This window comes from Oncorhynchus clarkii, chromosome 25, assembly GCF_045791955.1.
Source record: "Oncorhynchus clarkii lewisi isolate Uvic-CL-2024 chromosome 25, UVic_Ocla_1.0, whole genome shotgun sequence".
NCBI lineage: Eukaryota > Metazoa > Chordata > Actinopteri > Salmoniformes > Salmonidae > Oncorhynchus > Oncorhynchus clarkii.
Window position 1 is genome coordinate 18015618 of NC_092171.1, and position 17710 is coordinate 18033327.

The 17710-nt window shown below is 45.7% G+C and overlaps 1 protein-coding gene across 1 annotated transcript in view; it reads right to left on the minus strand.

The window, feature by feature from the left end:
- Nucleotides 1–17710, minus strand: part of LOC139384061 (formin-like) — a 117274-nt gene that overhangs the window by 59337 nt on the left and 40227 nt on the right. Inside the window, exons 7-8 of the mRNA XM_071128698.1 lie at nucleotides 16703–16844; nucleotides 7541–7628 (exon numbers count right to left, since the gene is read on the minus strand). Coding sequence (XP_070984799.1) covers nucleotides 7541–7628; nucleotides 16703–16844 — 230 coding nt within the window. The remainder of the gene's footprint in view (nucleotides 1–7540; nucleotides 7629–16702; nucleotides 16845–17710) is intronic.

Sequence of the window (17710 nt, forward strand, 5' to 3'; positions counted from 1 at the left end):
GGGAAAGATTCTATTGGGGAAAGGTTCCTGTGCGGTTTGCCATGGAAGCCAAGGGGAGTGAGGTGTGTGTGTGTTCAAACACACATGCATGTGGGGGTCAGGGAGAGGAAGTGTGTCCATCTGATGAATGGGCATGTGCCTGAACTCAATTTTATACACTCATTTTAGTCTCACCCATTCATTTCTAATGACCGGTCATTTTTGACCGGGAACACCACAGGTGTACAAAAGTTAAATAAAACACCCAAAATGTAATAAAAATCATCAACATGTATTTTGTGTGTTCAGATGCCCTGTGTGGACAAAGTCATGGAACCTTATTGTCACGTTCTGACCTTAGTTCTTTTGTTATGTCTTTGTTTTAGTATGGTCAGGGTGTGAGTTGGGTGGGTTGTCTATGTTCCCTTTTCTATGTGGTGTTTTTGTGTGTTTTTGTGTTTTTGTGTGGTATGGTTCTCAATCAGAGGCAGGTGTCATTAGTTGTCTCTGATTGAGAATCATACTTAGGTAGCCTTTTCCCACCTGTGTTGTGTGGGTGATTATTTTCTGTTCTGTGTTTTTTCAGCACCATACAGGACTGTTCATTTGTCGTTTTGTTTCAGTGTTCAATTATTTTACTTAAGAATATGGACACTTGCTGCGCATTGGTCATCCTCTTCTTCCACCTACGACGACCGTTACACTTATGACAGTCAGATTAAATGAACTACATTTTTCAGAGGGAAAATGTGTAAATCTGTCAAATTCGACCAGAACACAGCAGGAGGGTTAACTATCTACTTTAAATACATAAGTCATTTAACATTAGACAACTTTTGAGGTCTGACATGTCTGACAAACTTTGATTTTGGAGTGAGTGAATGAGAGTATCAGGGAGTGGTGGGGTATCTGGGAGTGCGGTCAAGCAGGACAGGGCAGCTGGGGTGTCAGAGCACAGCAAAGCAGTGCCCAGAGCCCACCTCACACGGGGGCTCTCCTCTCAGGCCGACATGCAGAGGACTAAGCCTATAGGCCACGGGTCACAGGAGAGAGCCTGTAACTGTTTAACCCCAGGACCTGTAGCCAGAACCACCACAGTCTCCAGTAATGATCTCTAAAGGGGGGCTGCATAGAGAGAGGAGGGGGGAGAGAGAGGGAGAGAGGGAGAGAGAGAGGGAGAGAGAGAGAGGGAGAGAAAAAGAGAAAGCAAGTCTCTTATCAGCAAAAGAGAAAGAGTGTGAGATAAAAAGTAAGAGAGGGAGAGCTCTGCTCAGTGTCTCAGAGAGACGAGTCACGGCTTTATGGCTGGGTGCAGGTCAGGGAGTAAAGGAGAGAGCATAGGTGGGAGCAGACTGGGAGGGATGGCTCCTTGTCTCATAGCTGATATGGATCTGTGTGCTGTCAGTTGCAGACTGCAGAGCGACACCTGCTCTCAGATCAGCCTAAAACAGACCCAGTGTGAGTGGAAACAAGCCCCTCTCCACACCACTGTAGCTGCGTCATGTCTCAGAGTCACATGACTAGCAAAGAGCCACCAGTGAAGTCAAGCCAGAAGCACATGACTGTACTGTATAGAGCGACACCCTGGATTCATTATGACATGTCACCTTCAATCTCCACACAAGGCCTCCAAATCCGAAGAAAAATATCTGCGTCCCAGAATCCAAGCATTCTTCCACTGACGTCCACAGCTTCCACAAGCCCCTACGACCAGCTAGGGCAGTAGAGCAGCCCTGGAGGCTGGATTAGAGTGGAGAGCAGCAGGCTGCAGAGCAGGCTGGAGGTGGTGGCCATTTCCTACCGCTTATTAGAGTGGATTACTCAAGGCCTCAGCACGCCCGCCATGCAACCGTCAATCACACACCAAAGGAGGGCCGCAGTGCAGCACAGTGCTCTGAGCCAAGGGGGCCAAAGCCTGGATACCTCTCCACGCCGGGAGATCAAAGGAACCCCGTCGCAGCCTCACTCCCTTTCCCTCCACTTCTCACTCATCGCTCAGGGTGTGTGGTGTGTGTGGTGAGGTGTGGGGGAACCTCCCCTCTGCCTTGAACTGCGGTGGCCCAGGAGGTCCCCCAGCCAGTCTCAGGCCCTCCGTTGGCCCCCTCTCTCCCCTCTCCCTGCACTGGGTAACCAGAGCCCCCCTCCCTTGTCTCCCCCCTCCCTAGTGGATGTAATTACATTACATGTCCCATGTCCTTTTAATTTGCCAACAAAGAGCAGGCAAGCAGGTGAGGCCAGGGACCAGGGCCCTTAGAAGTGCTTATTAGGCCACTCTGCTGAATTGTCAGATTCAAATTGTCCATTTCACCTACACCTCCCATTAAGGCTGTAGGAAGCAGGCTCATGCTGGGAGAGAGCAGGCTCTTTTATTGGGGGTTCTTTACCTCGACACCGACAAAAAGAGGAGAGAGAACAAAAAAAATGAAAACCAAAAACAGTAGCTTGACCCAATGTGTTGCTTGGCTTGCATTGGGCTGCCGTTTTATAGTGGCGGTGTGGTGTCTGCCGACTGCAAAGGTGGATTTATACACACTCAGATCATTAGCAGGGTGTCGCTCCCATTAGGTGGTGGAAACCGTCACTGGCAACAATGAACAGATCCGCCAGGCCACTAAGACTGCCAACCCCTCCACTCCCAGTCGCAGTATCAACCCAACGCACCCAGGCTTAGAGTTATGCACAGGACGGATTTATTCATCCCCCTCTCACCGCTTTTCATACCCCGCCAACACCTCTGAATTTCCTTGGGACTCCCACCCGCTACCGCAAGAACTGGTTCCGATCCTAACCGCAGACCTGCAATGTTATTTTAAGGGTATGTGATGCAGATCACTTGCCAGCCATGGTCCCAGCAATTTTTAGCCCTACAGGCAATATCAAAATGCGCTAAAATAACCTCAGAAATAGGTTAAAATACCCAGAGATTCTCACGTGGCCCATTATATTAGGCTATCGGTATTACTGGGCTATAACAGCCAATAGTTTAGACATTGTTTGAAGAGAGCGGAGTTGGAGAGATTTGCACTTTATCTTGAGCAACGTTTTATAGCCTGCCTTTTAGGAGTGGGACTATTTTCAGACGGAAAGAAATATGGGTGATCAATATGTATTTCTAGAGAAAGTAGCAAAATGTAGCATAATCATTTTTAGAAATGACATTTCCTTGGAAAGAACTTGGAACTGCCCCGTGCTTCTCTGCCCATTCATAGGCTATAGCCTAGTCTATGTAATTGAGACCATATGCGCACCTGATCTCGCATGTATGGCTACTGAACTTGAAGCGGCAAGAATGATGAGAGCGGGTCACACCCTGATCTGTCTCACCTGTCTTCGTGATTGGCTCCACCCCCCTCCAGGTGTCACCCATCTTCCCCATTACCCCCTGTGTATTTATACCTGTGTCCTCTGTTTGTCTTTTGCCAGTTCGTTTTGTTTCGTCAAGCCTACCATTGTTTTCCCTCTGCTCCTTTCTCTTGATTGTTCCTGTTTTCCCGGTGTTCATTCTGCTTGCTTTGACCCTGCCTGCCATCCTGTACCTTTGCCCCACCTATCTGGAATACTGACCTCTGTCTATCCTGACCCTGAGCCTGCCCGCCGTCCTGTACCTTTGTCCAACCTATCTGGATTACTGACAAAGACCTGCTCTTGAACGGTCTTTTGCCTGCCCCTGTTGGATTAATAAACTGTTGTTACTTCGACGTTGTCTGCATCTGGGTCTTACCTGAAACGTGATAGTACGAACTGGCCATGACTGACACAGCAGATCCGGGCCAGCTGCGCAACACCATCTCCTCCCAAGGAGCCACCATCGGTAGGCACGAGGAATTGCTTCAAGGCATTATGGATGGGGTGCAAATGTTGGCTGAACGCCATGACCGGGCGTTGGACATTTTGCTGGAGCAATTTTGCAGGTTGTCTGGGAGGCAACCTACCACGGTGGTAACCCCACAGCCCCTCAGTAACTCAGCTGTTAGCTGTGCCGTCTCATCGGTCACTCCACATTCTCAGGAGCCCCGCTTACCTCCCCCGGAACGCTTCTATGGAGAGCCTGGTCAGGTGAGAGCCTGGTCTATGGAGAGCCTGTCAGGTGTTTCTAGCTCAGTTTGCCCTCATCTTCGAGCTTCAGCCGTCCCCTCGGATAGCTCCAAGATAGCCTACCTCATCACGCTGATGTCCGCGAAAACTCTCGCCTGGGCTACTGTTGTATGGGAACAACAGCCGGCCAGATGCGTTAGCCTGGAGGGGTTCGTGGGAGGGGTGAAGAAGGTTTTTGATGCCCCGTTCTCCGGGAGAGAAGCTGCCCGGATGCTAATCCAGCTTCGGGCAGGACTCCTGCAGTGTGGCAGACTATGCCGTGGATTTCCGCACGTTGCAGCGGAGAGTGCTTGGAACCAGGAAGCTCTGTTCGATATGTTCCTGCACGGGCGTCTAGGAGGAGGTCAAGGACGAGCTTGCTGCTCGGGAGATATTTACGGATCTCAATTCCCTCATAGATTTGACCATCTGATGGGCGATTACGGGAACGACAGAGGGAGAGGAAATTTGATTTCGCTCACACGTCCAGGGATTCCACCTTGCCTCCGAGTCATCCCAGAAGTCCCCTATGGCCCCATTGCCGAGAGAACCCGGGGCTTCCCGACTTCCCCCAAGAGTCGAACACGCCGAGAGTCACCGCCTCCCAAGCCTATGCAACTAGGCAGAGCTGGGCTGTCGCCAGCGGAATGGAAATACAGGATCAACGCAAAGAGTTGTCTGTATTGCGGGACTCTTGGTCATTTTGTGTCCTCTTGTCCTTTCAAAGACCAGTCTCACTGATAGGAGTGAGTACTCTGATGGGACATATGGAGAACTTTTCTGCTTCCCTTGTTCGCACCCCTTTTCATGCCAATCTGCTGTGGGGAAACCAGTCTAAATCTCTCCGGGTCCTCATTGACTGGAGCTTTTTGGACGCTACCCTGGCTTCCGAGCTGAACATCCCCACTCAGACCCTCTCCATTCCAATGGATGTTAGAGCACTGTACGGCCGCTCTATAGGCTGGGTCACTCATTATACCACTCCCATCAACCTACAGGTGTCTGGGAATCACAGGGAGACTATTCAATTTCTACTCACCAAGTCTCCTCAGATTCCCGTGGTTTTGGGATTCTCCTGGCTCCAGCAACACAATCCCCTCATCAACTGGTCTACTGGTGCCATCATGGGCTGAAGTCCATTCCTGGGGGCTCGGAAGGTGCGCCGGACCTCTCCGCCATTCCCGCGGAGTACCAGGACCTTTGGGAGGTGTTCAACAAGGCCCAGGCCACTTTGCTTCCACCAAACCGACTATATGACTGCGGGATTGACCTTCTCCCTAGCACCACTCCACCCTGGGGACGACTGTACTCGCTGTCGGGACTGGAGACCAGAGCTATGGAGACCTACGTTGGGGACCCCCAAGCTTCAGGATTTATACATCCTTCATCCTCTCCCGCCTGCACAGGGTTCTTCTTTGTAGAGAAGAAGGACAAGACCCTGCGCTAGGGCTGGGCGATATGACGATATATATCGTGTGACTATCGAAAAACATCCATCATTTCATTTTATGCTCTACCGTTTATTTCGTTGTGTCGCAAATCTCACTCTTACGGCAATATTTTTTGTCAATTGGACGAGGCTTTGTATGACGCACACGTGCCGTGTGGAAGGAAATTTGCAACACAAACAAACATGGAGGAGAGTGAACGTGACACAGAGCACGGAGACACGGGGCTCGTACCTAAAAGAGGGGCTACTTCAGTCACATGGACGTGGTTTGGGTATGAAAAGTCTGACACAGACCAGAAAACCGTCCTCTGCAAAATATACTGCAGGCTCAAACACCACTAACCTCTTTTACCATCTACGCAAGAATCATGTGAAACAGTACAGAGAGAGTCTACGGATGAGACCCAAAAAAGTACAGTCGAGTGCTCAAAACAAACCCCCGACTCAGATGTTGCAAGAGGCTTTTTCCCGCGGCACACTATATGGCAAAGAATCACGAAGATGGAAGGAGGTAACAGCTGTTATTACAACTTACATTTACAAAGACATGGCCCCAGTTTACACGGTCGAGAAACGAGGGTTTCATGAGTTGGTCACTCGACCCAAGGTACTAAATGCAAATTGATATGTGACACGTATTAATGCCAAAATAACATGCAAAACAGGCAAGCCCCAAAATAATATATATTTCAGGCCTATATTTATTTTGTTTGCAACTATATTTGAAATGTTTTCGATTTACCTTTTAAGATTTTCTACAGTAATATTTTATATTTTGTTACATGCTTAATAGAAAATTTGCACAAAGGTTCTAAATAAAAGGCGAAATAATCAAATATGAGTAAGTACCTTTTATTTGTTGAGTATAATTCAAAATGTAATAAGAAATAGGCCTTTACATGTGGTCATTTTATATAAACTACTTCTTCATTGAATTTACAGAAAATGTGATATATCGTGATATGTATCGTTATTGGGATATGAAATTACCAATATCGGGATATGAGATTTTGGCCATATCCCTCAGCCCTACCCTGCGCCCGTGCATCAATGACATAACGGTGAAGAACCGCTACCAGCTCCCACTCATCTCCTCTGCCTTAGAGCTGCTCCAGGGGGCCACCGTGTTATCCAAGCTGGATCTACGGAACGCCTACCACCTGGTGCGGATATGGGAGGTAGATGAGTGGAAGACCGCGACATGTTGAATCGGTTCGTCTTCGTCTACATTGATGACATCCTCTTCTTCTCCCGCTCCGCATATAAAGCAGAAAGATGACCGTTTCCAAATAATCTGAAGGACAACAACAATATTTGAATCCCAAAATGATCTGTCTGACCGACCGCTCCCAACTGCAGGATGAAAAAAGCTGATTGTACAATGATCTCTGTCAGACCGCAGGTCCTGCCGTCATCCCGCGAAAATGCAGCCCTCTACCCTGGCTGTCGCCAACGGATCCAATTTATGCACACCTAACCGCTGTGTCAGATTTTCCCCGCACCATTCACATATATAAACACATATAGTCCAATACACATACACAACCAAATACTCCTCTTTAGCTCAAAAGGGAAAATATTGATGTGATTTTTACCAGTGTAGGAAGGATTGAAGCTGGTGAAACAGAATTCTCAGCAAAAATGTCTAATGTCATTCCAATGCTGTTCACTCACAACATTATGCACTAGTTTGGAAAACTTGGAAATCTTCCATGTTCCACATGAAACACAAATTCATCTATAAAAGTGGAACTAGTCACACATTAGGACCTGTCAAGAGGCAGGAAACAATTTGCGCCAGGCTTCAACATGTCTTCACTAAAAATAACCACTTGCATCTGCAATTTATCAAGTGTCTTTTCTAATCTAGTGAAAATAGGATTGCAACTGATGTTTATTACTGTTTAATCGAAAAAAGAACAGCCTTGTTTAACAGACAGGAAATGAATGGTTTTCAGAAATAGTACAATATCCTCCTGTAAAAAAAGCTGCCAAACAGCTTGGTTTTAACACAGACCATTAAATGTTTGCTCTCACCTTGCTGAATGTCCTTCATTTCCAGGTGCAGACTTGAGATGAGGATGCCCACTGCTTGGGAACGTTTCCCATCCAGCAGCTTGATAATCTGCAGGAGAGACATACCGGTAAACGTCATAACTTAATCACAGTGATTATATCGGAGAGCGATAATAATATTGGCATTATATATCCTTTATTTTATCACCATATTCATTTGATTCAAGTGGCACCGTGTATACAGTTGAAAAGATCCAGACCAACAGTTCATTTAAAAAAATGCAATTAAGATTTATTATAATATGATATGCTGTACACACTGTAAGTCATCCACTGTCTTTTTCCCAGAGAGGCCAAAGGAAAGTATAACTTAGTCACTTCCCAGAGCCAGACCACTTGAAGATAGATTGACTCTGGGTGGGGACAGAAGAAGTGCTCTAAGAAGAGTAACATACAACATACTAACATCTCTGTGGAGTGTCTGGATTGACCCTAAAGCCAGACTCATCTACACAATGTCATAATCCTTCACGGTCCATGATAACAGGCAGGGATTGAGTAAGGATAGAAACCCACAGGTTTCAGCATGCCTTATCAAATGGCATCCCTAACAGTACAGAGCACAGAGTACAGAGAACAAGTTCCCCTGTAAAAGTGCATTAATTATATAGTAGGGCCCGGGACAATATCAGTATCACGATCCTCATTTGTATCGTGGCAAAGAAGCAAAACACAAAGCGGATTTGATTTCTTTAGGAAAACAGCCCTAATGTTGGAAACAAACATCATTATGTTGTCATCCAGAGTCACATTTCCTAGCTGTATAACACATTATTTTACATAAAGCAGGTTTTTAAAGGACCACAGAGTTTGGTCTGCTTCTTGTTTTCACTTTTACCATAAAAACAAACATCACAATACTGGTATTGTGACAGCCCTACAATATAGTCAAAAATATTAAGTCACAGGAAAGTAAAAAAGTGAACCATAAAAGGACATATTTTCAGTGTGGAAGAGCAGGCAAGGTTTTTTTTATAACAAACTATAAATTCACAGGATTTTTATTTGTGCCTACACATGGTCACAATTACTTATGACTGAATTACCCATAAAGCTAGAAACAGTTTTGGCAAGGTAAAGCCCAGCTCTAAAACTTAATGTCTCAGCCTTCTTCATTAGGTAACACTGGCCGTTATTACTGCATCCCAGCTACTGGGCCATCCAGTGGGAACCAAGGAGCAGAAGCCTTAGAAGTGAGTATTGCATTACAGAAGGTAAGAGTGCATGCTGCTTCCACATCCATTACTAATATCACACTGGGGATCTCCTGTACAGGGACATGAGAGGGGAGCAGGCAGAGTGAGAGGCTTTTCCAACACCTTTAATGAACTGCACTGGTTGGGCCACACTAAAAGCCTTCCAGGAACCCTGGCCACTCGCTGTGGCTCCAGAAGCACCAATTAGCCCGACCAGTTAACTTAATGAGAAAAGACAACTGATCTGGAGGAACAAGCCTGGATGCTTACTCTCAGACACGCAAGGAAGGAACCTGCTGATGCTAAGAGTTCTCTGTTCGCAATCCATGACAAGTATGTATCAAAAGATAACAGCTACCTCCAGTGGACACTGGGAGAACTACCCACCAATCCAAGCCAAGGTGAAGTCCTTCCAGCAGACCAAAAAAACCACACTTGAAATAGACTGGAGACATTGGTTTGACATTGAAATGAAGATTGAAATAACAAAAGGAAGACAGTGGTTTGAGAAGTTGCAGGTGGCTGGTGTTGGGGAGAGGGCACCAGGTTCAGCAGAGAGCTGATAGTTTATACAGCCATGGCTGAGGGGGCAGGCAGCTATACGGGTGACTGCGAACCAACCATGTCTGAGTTCACCCACCCTGGAGATACGTTACAATAACAAATGGATCAAGAGAGCTCATAAATTACCACCTCCAATGAACGCTCAACATCTCCACACAACATTCTGCACTCTCCATGTGTTAATCTTACACCCACTCTCCCACGTCACACTCAACACTCAAAATATGCTTTTAATAAACCTCAGTGAGAACGACCATAAGTCATCTCTAAAGACGTAGGGTCTGAACAAATTAAAGCCACTGTTTGTTTTACAGCAACCCATGGTGTACAAACTGGATAGGAGCTTGATTCGTGGGGGTGGTGGGAATTGCTGTGTAATGTTTACGCAGGCCGTATTACTGGTGTACACGTGGGGCGGCAGGCGGGGGGTGGGGTGGGGGGGGGGGGGGGGGGGGGGTATGGTGAGGGGGACAGCCTGCCGGTCCTGGCACAGTAAATCCTGTCGGGGTGTAATCTAAACAGCCCCCACGCTGTTGCTCGCTGGGTTTCCTCATCTCATCTCTGTAGCACTCCACATCGCTCCTGCAGCTCATATCATCACACCCAAAATGCAGCGACACGCGCAGCCTCTCCTCTCCACTTTAAACGCCCCCACAGGTGTCCTCTCCTCTCCTCAGTGTGGAACCGAGTGGAGCCACATGCCTACAATTACCCCCAGTCTGGTGTAGAGTAGCCTGGGCGGCCGTGGAGTGTGGAGGCTGAAAGGGAGCTTATTCCCCTGCATGTCATCTCTGCTGCTTTGATATGATAATCAGTGGCGCGAAAGGAAAGGCATCCAGATTAAACAGCAGCTTTCATTTGTATTGGACACATGATAATGTTTAGCCCTGTACGTACTCATTCCACCAGCCCCTTTTCTCCAACACTGATGGTCCTGTGTGTGGAGCTGTCCTTAACAAGGGAGGTGAGTAAAGTGACTGATCTCCATAATGCACACACACATTCCAGTAATTTCCCTCTGACTGGGATCACAGGCGTTAGCTGATCTGGCAACACTTTCTAGACAAGTAACAAGTGCGATTGGCATGTATAGCTGTACTGTCATCACATACACCATTGTGCCCTACAGCCAACATGCTTAGTGCACTGAAAACCATAATGTGTGCAGTGTAGCTGCTCTTCATAAATTGATAGAGATAACTACTGGGCAGAGATTAACTGACTTGTCTCTGTGTTGTGTCATATCGGTGTGGTGGTGAGGCCAGGACAGGACTATTGGCTTGTCAGATTACCTCTGGGGCAGATATTGCAGAGTAAGGCAAAACAGCGCTCTTCATTGACCCTGTGTCTCCGCAGGCCCAGTCTGGCTCTGTCTGTTAGCTAGCTAGATGACAGTCTGCTCTTCTCCTTTCCCTCCCCCTCTCCTTTCCCCTCTCCTCTTTCCCTCCATCCTCCTCCCTTTCCATCCCCCTCTCCTTTCCCCTCTCCTCTTTCCCTCCATCCTCCTCCCTTTCCATCCCCCTCTCCTTTCCCCTCTCCTCTTTCCCTCCATCCTCCTCTCTCCAGCCCCCCTCTCCTCCTCCCTCTCCATCCCCATCTCCACTGTCCTCTCCACTTTCCTCTCTATCCCAGTTTCCTCCCTCCTCCTTTGTCCAGTCAGAGCCCGTTGTTCTGGGAACCTATCAGCAAATGATGATTCAGAGAGTTTGAACGTTGGTAGTATAAACTTTTAGGGATAAAAGATGAAGAAGTAAACAAGTTACTTTTGTTTAGCTGACCTTTCTAAAAGTGTTGGACTGCCAAGGGGCTGTAGCCAACCTTTTCCACAGTTGGTAGCGTCTCCCAATAATCATAGCTGAACCCAGGCTGCTCTCTCTGGGCTGAGTATTGTAACCCAGGCTGCTCTCTCTGGGCTGAGTATTGTAACCCATGGCTCAAATCACAATAGATATCTATACCACATATTGTATCTACCATCTCAAATAAGAATGACAAAATCAAATGTTAGTTTATGTAGTTTTCACGAAGGAGAAGTATCCCCTTTTCTAATGGGTTACGTGCCATTGGGTCTGCACAGCTCAGGCCAATTCTCAGGGCCCATGCTGTAGTAAAGTCCAATGCTGCAACTCTGCACTTCCCCAGCCATGTGTGTCAGCGCTCCCACTGCCCCCATGGCCCTAAGTGTGGCGTCCAAGCAGATAAAATCAGCCATTGTACCAGACTGTCCCCTTCCCAATCCATACACATTCTGATCAATCTGTCAAGGCTCCAGTCCACTCTAGAGGCCTCAGTGTGGGGGAGTGTGTGTGTCCATCTCTAGTGCTCTCCATCCAGTCTGGTCACTCTGAACCCATCAACTGGCCCAATATTTGATCAAGCTCAGCCAACTGTCTCCTGTCTCCCTGACCCTGCCTGCAGGGCTGGCCCCTAAATCAGCCTCCTAGCTCACGTTGATATCTGACTCAGCTGCTTTCCCAGTAAGCATCTTTTGGATGTCTTTTCCAGACGTTGATGTCAGGTGCATTTTAGGTGCTGATTGAAAGGCGAAAATACTTATTTTCCGGACGTCAAAAATATGTACTTTTCGAATGTTGAAATCAGGTGCATTTCACATGCTGAATGAAAGGTGAAAATACATATTTTCAGGATGTAAAAAATATGTATTTTCCAGACGTTGAAAATACGTCATTTACAGATGTTGAAAAGACATGTTTTTCAGTCATTGATTCTATGGCCAAATTTCAACTGCATATTTACATGATCAATGAAGTAAGCAATCTATCACAATAATACTTTTTCAAGTCTCCTAAGATAGGAAAGGGGAGCCAACTGAAGACTGCAACAGAATGCATTTTTGCTCCCACTGTCACATGCACATATGTAAGCTTTTTCAAAAGCTTTAAAACTGTCAGCGATGATGTTCAAAGTAGTCCAACCCACAGAATAAACCAACAGACCACTTCAACTACAATAACATTTCAGTAACAGTTACAGATTTTTGTTGTTGTTGCTGTGACTGTGACATGTTGTTGTTAATCTACCTTAGTTGAATGCACTGACTGTAAGTCACGTTGGATAAGAGCGTCTGCTGAATGACCAAAATGTAAATGTGAAAACAAGCATTTCAAGAGCCCCGCCCTTAAACAAGTTCAAATTTGAACCAAATCTGTTTCACAAGCTTAAACATCACAGGACAGTACAGCACAGATTAGTACATCAGAACACAGTAGAGCTACAGTAAGGTACGGTACAGGACAGTACAGCACAGATTAGTACATCAGAACACAGTAGAGCTACAGTAAGGTACGGTACAGGACAGTACAGCACAGATTAGTACATCAGAACACAGTAGAGCTACAGTAAGGTACGGTACAGGATAGTAAAGTTTAATTCAGTAGAGTAAAGTACAGTACAGTGCAGTTCAGTAGATTAGGGTGAAAGTCGAAAGGATTTTTTTTTCTTCATAAATAACAACTGTTTTTCTGCATCAAGTGTGAAGGAAATCTCGAGCTTTTGCTCACCTGATATAGAATACCTCATGGTAAGCTGCAGACCCTTTATCTACCAAGAAAGTTCTCAAGCCAACACCAATCTGGCACTCAGCGAACTGTATGGGGCCATAAACAAACAAGAACCGGCTCACCCAGAGAAAGCGTTTCTGGTGGGCGGTTACTTTAATGCGGGGAGACGTTAAACCATCCTACGCATCCTACGCTAAAACTCTAGACCACTTTTATTCTACCCACAGAAACACATACAAGGCCCTCCCTCGTCCTCCATTCGGCAAATCTGACCAACAAAAGATCAAACAGGAAGTACCAGTGATGCACTCAATACAGAAGTGGTCGGATGAAGCAGACGCAAGTCTACAAGACTGTTTTGCTAGTACAGACTGGGATATGTCCTGGGATTCATACCACAACAGTAATGGGCTTCATCAATAATTGCATAGGTAATGTCGTCCCCACAATGACTATAAGAACGTATCTGAACCAAAAACTATGGATTACAAGCAATATCAGCTATGGGGTAAAAGCCTAGAGCTACCGGTAACAAGGAACCAGACATGGATGGATAGAAAGAAGCCCTTTACGACCTCCAACAAGACATTAAACAAGACAGCCCGGGACAGCCCGGGATCGAACCCGGATCTGTAGTGATGCCACTCGGTAGACCACAGCCCACTTTTCTATGCTCAAGGGGAGAGAGAGACAAATAGCTAGACTGTTTTACTATTAAAGTCAATACTAGTATTGTTTTCAATTTCGTAAGTAGTTCATGTTTCTTAACCAGGCAAATCTAAATAGTAGGCTGGTGACTGGTGGTTACAAGGAAGCAAGATAGTCACTTGCGCGATGCGTAGCTTATGACTGGAGGCGGAGCCAGAGTGGAGCCTGCCTGCCCACAATCACTGTGTGTGCCAGGTGTGGCATGTCCTTCCCACTGCTAGAGAACAGAACCCTCGCTGCTCTGCGCACCCAGTGCTGCAAATATTCTGCTTATCATAATAGCCTATCCAGTCCAAGTGCAAATACAAGTCACGAGAAGGTGAGTCCGAGTCACCAATGGTAAAGTCCAGGTCGAGTCACAATTCATGAAAGTCCTACTACAGCACTGGTACACTATTGTTTACTTTTCTTAACTGTACTCTATTGTATTGTACTGTACTGTACTGTGCTGTACTGTGCTCTACTGTGCTGTACTGTGCTCTACTATATAGTATTGTACTGACCTCTACTGTCACGATCGTCGTAAAGCATACTCGGACCAAAGCGCAGCGCGATATGGGTTCCACATGTTTATTCAATGAAACGCACAAAAACATTAAAGAACAAACGAAATGTTACATTCTGGAGTGCTCACAGGCAACAACACAAAAACAAGATCCCACAAAACACAGTGGGGAAATGGCTGCCTAAATGTGATCCCCAATCAGAGACAACAATAAACAGCTGCCTCTATTTGGGAACCATACCAGGCCAACATAGAAATAAAACAACCTAGATTACCCACCCTAGTCACAACCCGACCTAACCAAAATAGAGAATAAAAAGGCTCTCTATGGTCAGGGCGTGACATCTACACTGCTTTTATTTAGTGTACTGTGTACTGTACTGTAATAATCTGTACTCTGCTGTGCTCTACTGTGCTGTATTGTACTTTACTGTGCTGTCCAAATGTGTGAAACATACAGTGGGGCAAAAAAGTATTTAGTCAACCACCAATTGTGCAAGTTCTCCCACTTAAAAAGATGAGAGAGGCCTGTAATTTTCATCATAGGTACCCTTCAACTATGACAGACAAAATGAGAAAAAAAATCTAGAAAATCACATTGTAGGATTTTTAATGAATTTATTTGCAAATTATGGTGGAAAATAAGTATTTGGTCAATAACAAAAGTGTATCTCAATACTTTGTTATATACCCTTTGTTGGCAATGACAGAGGTCAAATGTTTTCTGTAAGTCTTCAAAAGGTTTTCACACACTGTTGCTGGTATTTTGGCCCATTCCTCCATGCAGATCTCCTCTAGAGCAGTGATGTTTTGGGGATGTTGCTGGGCAACACAGACTTTCAAATCCCTCCAAAGATTTTCTATGGGGTTGAGATCTGGAGACTGGCTAGGCCACTCCAAGACCTTGAAATGCTTCTTACGGAGCCACTCCTTCGTTGCCCGGGCGGTGTGTTTGGGATCATTTTCATGCTGAAAGACCCAGCCACGTTTCATCTTCAATGCCCTTGCTGATGGAAGGAAGTTTTCACTCAAAATCTCACGATACATGGCCCCATTCATTCTTTCCTTTACACGGATCAGTCGTCCTGGTCCCTTTGCAGAAAAACAGCCCCAAAGCATGATGTTTCCACCCCCATGCTTCACAGTAGGTATGGTGTTATTTGGATGCAACTCAGCATTCTTTGTCCTCCAAACACGACGAGTTGAGTTTTTACCAAAAAGTTATATTTTGGTTTCATCTGACCATATGACATTCTCCCAATCTTCTTCTGGATCATCCAAATGCTCTCTAGCAAACTTCAGACGGGCCTGGACATGTACTGGCTTAAGCAGGGGGATACGTCTGGCACTGCAGGATTTGAGTCCCTGGCGTAGTGTGTTACTGATGGTAGGCTTTGTTACTTTGGTCCCAGCTCTCTGCAGGTCATTCACTAGGTCCCCCCATGTGGTTCTGGGATTTTTGCTCACCGTTCTTGTGATCATTTTGTCCCCACGGGGTGAGATCTTGCGTGGAGCCCCAGATCGAGGGAGATGATCAGTGGTCTTGTATGTCTTCCATTTCCTAATAATTGCTCCCACAGTTGATTTCTTCAAACCAAGCTGCTTACCTATTGCAGATTCAGTCTTTGGTGGCTGACTAAATACTTTTTTGCCCCACTGTAGATGTCTATGATTGTTTTAGATTTGGTCCGTACCAAAAATCGACATCCAGTCTGAACAGGACCAATTTTTTTCATGATTTCTCTCAACCAATAACTATTACCAGGTTTCGTAAGAAAATGACTATTAAACTTAGTCAAAAGGACAATCAAAAGAATATTCAAAATCAAGGAGTAGGACAGTTTAGTCTACAGCTGATTGTGAAGTGTAAGCAGCAGCTAAAGGTGGATCCTACCCAGCTGTGATTCTACACATAGGGCCAGGGAGAGGAGAGGAAAACTGAACTCACTGCCACCTGATAGCCTAGTTTGATGTCGCACAAGAGCTTCCTACACCAATCACCATGAATTGGACAGTCGGGAGGAAGACGAGAAAAGAGAGGGGATCGATTTACTCCTGGCAAACTTTGTGTTGTTCCTAGATTAGACTCCATGTAATGCTAGGATACTTGTTTATGTGGCTCTACTTGGGCTAACTCAGCAGAGCTCCTAATGGAATGTTCCAGAGGTAAGTGGTCTAGGGTTGGAGAATAAGGTATAATCTGCTGACACCATTGTATTCATTCAGCAGATGCTCTTACTGGAGTAACGTAGTAATAACGTCCTCAAAAAATGTATTACGTCAATATTTTCTTCCTGACTACCGAATCTCAATAACTCCTAATACTGACGACGAAACTATAGTAAAGGAAATCTTAATTCAAATGTACCACTAGGGCCCTTGTGTAATGGAAATGACAGGTCTGAGAAATACAACGTGCCATGTCAAATGGAGTGTGTCATCGTTTCTGGTGACAGTTTTAAAGCTACAGTGTATGGGTCCCTGCATGGAAAGTCTAGTAGCCCTCATCACCTTCCAAACCCAAGACACTTGAGATTCTCCTCCTAAGAGAGGAAAAACAGCACGAGCCAAGACAATATAATAACAGTAGCACGGGGGAGAGAAAAGAATGGATGAGATTTCAACCAACCTTCTTAGTCTTGGCCTTCTTCTCATAGCTGTCTGAAAGGGGCTTCTTCTTCGGCTGCAGAGTGGCCTTGGAGAACAGGTCCTCAAACTCCTTGGTGTCTACGATATCTGGCTCCTCCAGTGAACCCCACAGTGTATTATTACTGGAAACAAGAGACAGACTGTTAGTCTGGGGCTGGGGGAGAGATACACTTCCATACGTTGAGGAGCACCACAGTTCAACATAAAACCCTTTTCAATAACAATGTTACTGTGATGTCAGGAGACTGTTATGGGGACTGTTACAGGGGTGACTTGGCGCCGGAAAAGAAGACTGACATTTTACGTGCCCCCAACCGATTGTGTTATTTTGTTTGTTTATTTGCGTTGTTTGTAACTTTTTTTAAAACTTATTTTGTACATAATGTTGCCACTCCCGTCTCTTATGACCGAAAATAACTTCTGAACATCAGGACTGCGATTTCTCACCACGGACTGGCAGAATAATTTTTGTGTGGCGAGCCCGACGCAAATTATTTACTGCTTTCTCAGGAACAGGCCCAGATCCCCGTGATTTGCATGATAAGGAGGCGGAGAAAAGGGGCCAGAGGGCGGAGTGCCTTCTGAGAATTCATAGGGGATTGAATAAACCACCACTTCCTTCCATTCTGCTAGCAAACGTGCAATCTTTGGATAATAAAATCAATGACCTATGTGGAAGATTAAATTACCTACGGGACATTCAAAACTGTAATATCTTATGCTTCACAGAGTCGTGACTGAACAACGACACTACCAACATACATCTGGCTGGTTATACGCTGTAGCGGCAGGATAGAACAGCGTCGTCTGGTAAGACAAGGGGCGGCGGACTATGTATTTTTGTAAATAACAGCTGATACACAATATCTAAGGAAGTCTTGAGCTATTGCTCGCCTGAGGTAGAGATTCTCATCATAAAATGTAGACCACACTATCTACTTAGAGAGTTTTAATCTGTATTTTTCGTAGCTGTTTACATACATAAAGA